Genomic DNA, 10,155 nt, shown 5'->3' with positions numbered 1-10,155 from the left:
GGACATTATAGCATTTTCTATCAACTATTGCTTCTCAAAAATTAAAGGAAAAATAATGTCTATTTCTATTGAATCTATTTAAGGCTGAAATTCAAGTTACTTGGATTATTATCAGTGTAAGAAAGTATACTTTCTAATACAATAGACCATGTCCTTTGAGAACCTGCCACACAAACACTATTTTCTTTCTAAAATAGGTGAATCTCAATAAGACCAGTTAGCTGATAGACTTTTTATTTTTTACAGATTACTTGGGTTGAACCATTAACCTGGTGGCCATTAAGTACTATTAAATGGAAATTAAGTATTATGTTTATTTACAGAATCAGAATTCAAAAGCAAGCCAGAATTCAAAAATGGTCTTACAGAATGAGAATTTTTATTGATAAACTGTATCAAGGACTAGAGATCTAAGCTTTGAAATAATGTACAAATAATTGCTAGCTGAAATCAGACAAACGTGTAAATGTCCAGGAGGGAATTACAGATGGGATAGAACAGGAAGCAACTGCAAACTCAGCTTTTTTTTCAACATTGTATCTTTTATCGGAGCATACATAATGTACCTACAAAGTAAGCACTTGGCAAATGTTTGCTGAGTGACCAGTTGATTCCCAGGATGAATTAGTCAGCTCAAAGTCCAAATATGGGGGCTCTGGCTGGTGAGTTGTCTAGGCTTTGATCAAGCAACTTTCCCTGAAAGTGTTATGTTAGAATAATAATCCCACACATCAGATTTCTGTGGAATATACGAGTCCCATCTCTAGCTCCTCTCCCCACCACAGTCACAGCAGTGGGATAAAGTTGAGGAGTTTATTTGTGAAATATCAGAGGCAGACAGTCTAAATGACAGAAAGAAAATTGAAAATGTCCCTTCAAGTCAAGCAGAGGCCTCGCCTTGACTTCCCCAGAAGGACAAAAAACTGGGGTTAACAACAACATTCTCTGGCAGCCAGTGTGCCAGGGCATGAGAGTCTCAACAAGGACTGGCTGCCACCCCCAAACGAAGGTGGGGAGGAGACAAAGACTGTTTATAGAATCAATGCAAAGGCAATGAAAACTGTAAGGAGAGTCCGGGAGAAAGTGAGAGGTGGGGAAGACCTTCACAAAGAGTCTCAGGTTTTTGCCTCTGAGCGCCTCAAATACATTTACCAGTAGTTCTATGAAATGTTACTGAAAAGGTAAAATGCCTAATGTTTTCAAGAGTTCCCCTAGACTTTGCCCCATGTGCCATATCACACTGTCAGATGTACATGGCAGAGCCCAAAGGCCACATGATTGAAGAAAGAAAACCAAGAATAAGCCCTGCTGTTCTTTAAGGAGAGAGAAAGGAGTTGAAGGCTGCTGGGACCTGTTCCACGGAGGCCTGGGTTCTGTAAAGCAACTTCCCAGAAGCAGCCTGGCAAAGTTCTAGGTGAAGGTCTCACCTTTTGCCACCCGTGCTTCAATGTACTCTATTCTCCGTTCAAGGGCTGTCAGTTTCTCATCTAGTGTTGCGAATCTTGAACGACAAGACAGATTGAATGAGTTGAGCAGGTCCACAATTTTCTTGATGCTGCTGGTGATGAGCTCAATGTACTCCCGATTGGCCCAGTCCTGGTGAATTTCCCGCCGCACTGGGTCCTCCTGTCCAGCCACAGCTGCTGCCAAAGGAAGAGCCAGCTTTTTTTTTTTAATACTGGAAATCAATATTGAAAGGGTAATAGAAGAATCCCTTTTCAGAGACACAAAAAAGAGTGGTTTTAGAGCAGAATAATAAAATGTTCAATAAAGGTGGTCAATGGTGTTAAGAGAGGTATTGGAGCCAAAATTTTATATAGCTGGTCTGTTTTATCAAGTTAAGAAGCACCTTATACATCAACTAAGATAATCACAACATGTTCAGATGAGAAACAGGCACAGGGAATAATTTGTGACAGTCAGCATTAACCATTCAATGAACATTTATTGAGCACCTACTATGTTCTAAGAATTTAGCTGCTTTTTGTTGGGAACCGCCCTGACTGGTATCAGAGGCTGAAACCCCCGCCTAGGCTAAAGCTAAGGGAATGCCCTTGGAACTGTAAGCCAGCAAGGAGACAAAAGCTTATCTTCCTGGCAGGAATGCTGCTTCTGCTGCTTTATTCATAACTGAACCCCCAAAAGCTTGGTCGGTTAGCCAAAGACGGGTAAGATTCCCCACGGGGGGAACGACCTAAGCCAGGCACGATCACTTTGGGAGGCCCCCCCCAAAAGAAGGACTTGGGGGGCTGCAGCAAAAGGGGGTGATGGACCCTCGCTCCTTGGCTCTGACATAGCCTGAGTTCTCAGCGTCTGGAAGAAAATCTCCTTATCTCTCAGTTGCCTTAGTTCCCTTGCTCCACCTAAGCCTGAAACAATGACAGGGTGGTGCAGCTCGGTACTGAGAAGTGCGGATTCCCCAGGGTGATCAGGCCTAAGAAAGAACATGTAAATTACTGTGAAACCTCCTTTGTTTAGAATGCTCTCAGTTGAATGAGAAGGATCTTAGGAGGAAGTTAGTTTGTTCCTCAGTCTTTACAGCTCTTTGACCCCCAACTCAATAGACGGGCAGAGTTCTTTGTTTTCTATAGTTCCTTACTTCCCCTGAATGAGTACTGTACTTTACCTGAATTATTATGCAAAATGAGCCTAATAAAAGCAGGTATGGACGGTAAATCAGCACGCTCCTCACTAGAAGGGGTGGCCATTTCGTCCCTACTTCCCCACAGAAACTAGTTTGTCTCTGTGCATGTTTTTTCTCGCGTGTTTATTGTCGAGCCATCCACAGCGTTCCGTGGTCACTGCTGGCCGGTGACCCACGCGCAACAGCTTTTCATATAAAGATACTTGTCCTGCCTTTAAAGAGTTTAGAAAGGGCAATATGTGGGTAATTATCATACAATGTGATATATATGGTAAGAGAGTTCTATGTTCAAAGATCATAGCTATGCTATAGGTCAATGCTATTTTGGTGAAAGTTATTAAGGCACAACCAAAAAATGTTTTTCAGAGAATATGATAATGGAAGAGTTTGAAGGCTGAACAAGAGATGCAAGCCACAGAATGAAGAAAGATCATTACTGGCTGAGGCACAGAGTGTGTGTAAAAGCTTGGGAAATGAAACAACTCAGTGTCTATAATATTGGAATAAGTTGACAGCTGTCAGAGGGGAGGGGGGTTGGGGAAACTAAAAAAGGGAAGGGATTTGCCAAAAGAACGAAGAAGTATATGCATACATAACCCATGGAGACAGACAATAGTGTGGTGATGGTCTGAAGGAAGGGGGTAGGGGCTGGGTGGGTGTAGTCAAAGTGGGAGGAATGGGGGCATCTATAGTATTATCAATAATAAAAATAAAGGAAAAAAAGAAAGAAAAATCTTATTTGCCATGGTTTCTTGGTTGTTTTTTCATGTTTCACCTCCATTAATGTCACATAGGCTTATACCAAAAAAGAAAATCAGGCAAAAGTGTAGCTTTCAATGTAGTATTATCTTCTCTACTTGCTGGTATAGATGGTGCATTCTTATCATATAGTGTATACTAAGTCATATTTACTCTTTGATTATATTTGGTTGTATTTTGAATATATTTGGTTGTAATTAACTAAAAAGAAAATGTGTTGTCAATCCATTAAATTCAAAATCACAAATGCAACCTCCTATAATAGCCAGGCAAGCAAAATCCCTGAAAGAAGCTGGCAGGATGCCAAGTGCATTTGCATACGTTTTGTGGTTGGTGGAGCTGAGATAAGATGAGGAGACCCTGAGCCTCAGGGGAGCTTACTGCTTCCTTGTAGGAAAGTAACATAGTTCCAATTAAAAGTACTTTTAGTCTGAAATAGCTCTTAAATAATCTAACCTATCAGTTTAATTTAGGACTAATTTAAAATTGAGCTGCCTTTTATTCTTATATTTTATACTGAAGTTATTTACAGAGCTTTTATGATATAAATATAACCACTATTTTCTATGTAATTCTTTTGATATGTTATTTTTTGAAAATTTTATTTTGTTTTCTAAAGTTGCTCTGTCTTCCCTTCTATGTATTGCTTTGTTAAAGAAAAAGAATTAAATGCAAAACACAGTTCTAACAGTTTTAATATGAGTACACTGTGGTGAGAAAACACAATTTAAGTATTCACTGAGGACAACATGAAATAACAGAACAATAAGACTTACTTTAGGAACACAACATCTATTAGGGGAGGCACAAAAACTACATTCTGGAAAAAATCATATGGCATAATTTCCAGCAGCAGGAGAAAAGAGTTAACAAAAAATTGATGTGCAATGAAACATTTCCACTCTCGACATTATGGTATTTAAGTGCATTTTCAAATTAAGCAACTTAAATTTAAGGAATGCCATATAAAGCATACATCTCATCCTCACCCTAATATATCTGATGACACAATATTGTATTATCAAGTATACTGAGTTAATAATGAAATTGTAAAATCATTAGCTAAAACAGATAAATCACCTCATAATCTACAATGTTGCCACTACTATAGCTCAGTATATCATCAGAATATGCAATTACAGTTCATAAAACTTTATCAGAAAATATGTAATGCAACGATGATCAATGTATGTACCATTCAAAATAGAGAATTAATCCCTCCTGGTGACTCAGTTGGTTAGAGCGTTGTCCCGTGAACCAAAATTTGCAGGTTTGATTCCCAGTCAGGGCACATACCTAGGTTGCCGGTTCGATCTCCAGTCTGGGTGAGTATAGGAGGCAACAAATTGATGTTTCTCTCTCATATCATGAGGCTTTTAGAGATTATTCAGCTCCACTGATCAGCACTGATCTAATTTTCCAAGTCATTAATCTTTTCTCAGTCATTAATCTTTTGCGTCTTGACTTTAGGCATGACCTCTACTGGAAATTCAATGCATTCTTGTTATATATTTCATATTATTTTTCCACGTATAATGTCATTAGGAAGTTTATCTCATTCCCTTTGATCTAGCATACAACATGGCTCTCCATTAGAATCATGGGTGAAAAAAGTTTCTGACTCCAATAAATGTATTACAACCAAGATGGTAATGACTTATTTAATGAGGTTTTTTTTTTTTTGCTTTCAAGTATTTTTTTTTCTCCTCGCCTTTATACTGCTTAGTCTTGCTCCCTTAAAACAAATTCAAATAAGAAAAATATTTCTATTCACTCATGAATTAATTTAGTAAATAGACTTTTTCCTATACAGTTGTATTTTTTTTAAACAGGCCATATGTGTCTATTTATATTGTATTTTAAAAAATATTATAAACTTTGAAAGTAGGTTATCAAACAATTATAAACAAATAAACACAACCAACCAAGAAATAAAATGCTGTTCCTTATTCTCTGTAATCATAATCAGCTGTTGTTTGTGCATCTTTACCCTCACATAAGGGACCTCCTGCTTTTTGTCCCTATTCCTTCCCTGTTTGGTCCTCTAGAGGCTTCTGTTCTGCTTCTCACAACTTGAATTGCTATATCCTTTAAAACTGAGCCTTTGCTCTTTTGTTTTCTCCTTCTGCACCTTTCTGGCAATGTTATCTCTCACTGCAGTATCAACAGTCCTTTCAAATTACAGCCCTTTCCTCAGCTTCTCCCCTTAGCTCTCACCACAGTTGCCTGCTCTTAGACATACCAACCTAAATGTTAGTTTGCTACATCAGTGTGGCTGGCAAATTTACTCACCTCTATCCCCAGCTTGCTCCCCTTACTGACCGACCAGCTTTCTGTATGTGGCATCATCCTACACCCAGTCATCCTACCCACAGTTTTCAGTGTGTTCTGAGTAAATAAATTTCCTCAGTAGTTCCTAAAAAAAGCCAGCAGGAAATTCATTGTGTGGGTTTCCGGGTTCCATCTCTCTCCACTCCCTTTCAGCCAGAGCAGCTGTATTTTTATTTATTTGATACACAGGATTTCTGGATAAAATTTTACCAGTACAATAGGCAGGTGAACATATAGACAAACAAGCCTGAAAGTCACTGGCTATTTGAAAAATCTCTAAGCCATTCTTAATCACTTATTAACACAACCCTCCTCTCACGAACAATCAACACCTCAATACTTTTAAACTGGTATTTACATCTCCTGGAAAACTGGAATGTTTTCCTAATGCTAGACAATAAAGTTGTCATGCATTAATGCATCCCCTCAATATTTTGGGTCTCTTTTTAGAGATTTATCATCTCTAAACAAATGTTATTCTATTTTATCTATTTCTTTCAGACAGTCTCCTTCCATAACGTATCCCTATCACCCAATTCTTCATGAGATATTTCTACTTGTTCAAGTGGTAGCACAAAGAAACCTTTCCTGAAACTCCAGGCAAGTGGCGCATCTTTCTCCTCAGAACTTCTATAGCATTTTTTTACACAGGTCTACTTCACATATTCCATTTCATGCTGAATGGTAAATATTAAGGACATAACTTTGATTTATACTGCTCTCCTGGGTCTATGAGATTTGTTTGTATCTTATTTGTAACACCTTTTATATCTACCAGAATGTCTAATATAAAATACTTTAAAATGCATTTAATAAATCCATGTATTTTTTAAAGTTCTTTGTTTTTCAGACAAAAAACAAAGAACATCAGTATAATAGTTCCCTGCTTTCATAAAGCCAGTTGGCCATGGAAAAAAGGACTCATATTTATTAACTCTCTGTCCTAGTGGTAAGAAATATTCTGAGATATTCACCGTGATATGCACCTGAATTATTCACTCAATATGTTTCTAGCAAATTTAGTGTAAACTGGCGCAGGGGATACTCGAAAGAAGAAGTTCCAAAAGATCATTGGAGATTTCAGTTCAAGTGGGTTTATTTATTCAATAAGTTTTTTATCAGAAACCAGCTACACATTTAGTCACCAAAAAGTCTTTCTCACAGAGTTTCTAGTAAGCTCATCAAAATCCATATGTTGAAGAAGAGTGTTCTATCTCAACAATATGTGCTGAGTTGAGTCTGCTTTATTAAAAAGCACACTTCAGTCTCTTTTGCAGAAAGCATAACTTCATCACCAAGCTTATTACCAAAAAGAACATATATTTCATAAAGAATTTCCACAATTAAACTCTGCTTAGGCTACTCTTTTTAAAATGGTCTCTGTATAGGTAGAATGAACACAGTTTTCTAGTTGCTCATTTCAAAACCAGATGCACCTCCCAAGTGATGTACAGCTCTCATAACTAAGGTAAGAAGTCAATAGCATGGACCAGTGGTTGCCAATGCTGGCTGATGATCAGTATAACCAAGAAGACTTTACAAATTCATATTCCAGGTATCTAAAGCCAGGTCTATATTATCAGAATTCCCAGGGGATGTGAGGTGTGTGTGTGTGTGTGTGTGCATGCACACACACACACACACACACATCTACACATGTATATACACCCCAACACCACCTCCTGAGGTTTCTAAACATAAACTAGATTTGGCAAACATAGATAAAAACTTACTCAGTGCTTCTCTAGGGAATAAAACTAGAGTGATTGTTTAAGATTAGACTTAAACTCTAGAGGGAAAAAGAAACAACACAGAAAACATGCTAGCAGCAAGGTAACAAAGTTGGGCTCTGTTTAGTTTCTCTAAACTCTGGCAAAAAACACTGTAATATTACTGAATATGTTCATCAGTGTCTGGAGAATAATCTTCCAGATCTTCCATAGCACAAATTAACCTTAATTTAACTAGGAGATTCTATAGTTATAATGGAGGTATTAGAATCAATGGTATTAAGTATCACTAAAAGAAATTGATTGCATCAACTGATATTTTGTTTTGTAAATCCATACTTTATTAATAAGTATTTATTTTCCTAAAAGTTTATTTTTTATTCAATATATTTCTTAAGTATATTTCTAAGGATTTATTTCTTAAAGCATAAAAATTTAAAGTAATGAAATTTTAGAGTAAAAACTGGATATGCTATGAATATTATTGCATGAAGAACTATTTTGCTCATTTGTTTATATAACAAATACTTATTTATCATTTTTAGATGCCAGATACTAAGCTGGGCACTAGAAATACAAAGACAGATAAAATTATTTTCATGGTTTTAGGGTCCTTGAGATTAGCAAACCTGCATTCAACTTTTAAATTTCTCTACAACCTGATTTTCTATTTATATGTTATTATTTTTTTCAGTACATCTTATTATAGTCATATCAAATCTGCCAGCTTTCTTAGAATGATATGAATTGTGATAAAATGTTTTAGAGGATTATAGATTCTAAAATATAATACTTAGCATATAAATTTTCAAATTTAATTGTTAATTCATTATTTTTGTTACTTAAGTAAACACTGAATTAATTTGTCTATAAAAATGTTATCCATTTTGCATAAAAGTACTGCATGTAATTTATTCAAATTGAATGACATTATAACCTGACAAGATTTAGAAAAATTAGCTGAAGAATAAATGTATGAAGCATGAACAACCCTGGCAAAATTTGCCACACATCACAGTAAGAATGGCAAAAATAGAAAGGGTATCAAGATAGTTGAAAAACTCTGTATGAGAATGGGCTTTAGGAAAACTATTGAGGAAAACATGCAGTAGTTTTCACTCTTGTGTGGAATTAGAAGACCAGGCATAGTACATTTCTATGTGATTAGAGTTGATAATCTATTAACTAATATTAACAATATTAACTAATAAAAGCCCCAGGACTTAATTTGCTTTTCTTTTGGGTTTCTCATTCTTAGCAAGGTCAAATAAAATACACTTTTTACCTGTTATGATTAAAGTAATTATTTTGCATTGTTTGCATTGGAAAATGGTCAGGATTCAAAATAGTCTGGAAAAATGTATTAATAGGTAAAAATAACTGGGATTTGGAGAGTTCTGATATTAATTTTAAAAATCACCTGTGAGAGTTGGCTGGCACTTAGTTGGTTTGTACAGATGCGGCTTTACTGGGCATATTCTGGCAGACATCCAGTTTCAGTGGTCAGGCCTCTGTTTTGATTGATCAGAGTTCTGTCCTCCTACTGTTAAATGTTATGACTACTTTTCTCTTGGGAAGTATAACTAAAAAATGTTAGTTATTGTAAAAGTATGGGTTGACCCTGGAATTAATATACTCACTTTTTTAAGAGCTCTAAAAGCATAGGGTAGATGTAGTAAATATCTTGTCATGGCAGAGCAAATGGAAATAACAGGTATTTTCTTGTCTTCAAATTCAGCATGATTGAAGAATTCCATAAGGTTTCTAAAAAGGATCATGTGATTTCAAGTTACATATATAGTTTGGAACAAAGATGAAAGTTCAATCACATTTCTGGCTGTATTTTCCATAGTTCACACTGAGTCAGAAGAATTTGTTTACAAGTGTCTTCTACTGGCACCCTGTTGGGAGGTGCTGAAATAGATGACATAATGATATTTAGGAAGGGAAAAGGAGGAGACCCCTGCACCCTCTGGGAATAAGAAGACTTACCAGAAATAAGATATACAAGGTAAAATCCTATCCACGAAAGTGGATATAAAAAAGAACTATTGAAAAATAGAGAGTGAGAAAGTGAATTTTTAATCACAGATAACAATTCAAAGGGTGGCTACATGAACATTAATTTGAGGTAATAAGGAGAACCTGTTGTGTTAAGAGTTGAACTACATAAATGTTCAGTTATCATGCAAAACTAAGATTATTTTATTTTCTGATTGGTTAAATGAGTGGTTCTCACCTGGGGGAATTTTGCCTATTCCAGGGGCATTCGGCAATGCCAGAATACATGTTTGCCCCCACTGGGGTGGTCCTAGTGGGTGTGCTGTTAACCCCCTACAGGATACGGGGTTGACAGTCTTCCACAATGAAGAAATATGCAGCTCAAAACATCACTAAGACCACACTGGGAAATACTGGGCTAACTTAACAGAAAACAGCATTTAATAAAGTATAGCCTCTTCCAGTTAATGGGGTACTTAAGCCTCAGAAATATCTGTATTGATTTTTTAAAAATCCACTCTAAACGTACTGCTTTTGTAACATAGTATTTATTCTACATTTTTTACATTTTCTAAGACAAATTAATTTGTATTCAATTTTGGGGGTTCACTTTGTATCATTTTTTTCTCCTTTATACTTACTTGGCATATATTCCTTTTATTTCCTGACTGTGTTGCTCTCTCACTTTAA

The 10,155-nt window shown here is 36.3% G+C and overlaps 1 protein-coding gene across 1 annotated transcript; it reads right to left on the bottom strand.

Moving 5' to 3' along the window:
* Positions 1–1,410: 1,410 nt before the first annotated feature.
* On the bottom strand, positions 1,411–9,753 carry LOC123812542 (protein BRICK1-like). The gene is made up of 2 exons (XM_045829323.1): positions 9,704–9,753; positions 1,411–1,678 (listed from the first exon to the last, which is right to left on the bottom strand). Exons 1-2 carry the CDS (start codon positions 9,751–9,753, stop codon positions 1,411–1,413), a joined length of 318 nt encoding a protein of 105 aa, XP_045685279.1.
* Positions 9,754–10,155: the final 402 nt, after the last annotated feature.

This window comes from Phyllostomus hastatus, unplaced genomic scaffold (genome assembly GCF_019186645.2).
Source record: "Phyllostomus hastatus isolate PE091 unplaced genomic scaffold, TTU_PhHast_1.1 phas_scaffold_93, whole genome shotgun sequence".
NCBI classification, from domain to species: domain Eukaryota; kingdom Metazoa; phylum Chordata; class Mammalia; order Chiroptera; family Phyllostomidae; genus Phyllostomus; species Phyllostomus hastatus.
The sequence above is the reverse complement of the archived record's forward strand: the minus strand, read 5'-3'. Positions and strand labels throughout refer to the sequence as shown.

Bases quoted from the DNA above. Each gene is read 5' to 3' on its own strand.
- LOC123812542 (XM_045829323.1), bottom strand. From the start codon at position 9,753: ATGTATTCTGGCATTGCCGAATGCCCCTGGAATAGGCAAAATTCCCCC. The intron at 1,679-9,703 runs GTGAGAACCACT...ATTGATTTCCAG, and splicing joins AATAGGCAAAATTCCCCCAG to TATTAAAAAAAAAAAGCTGG.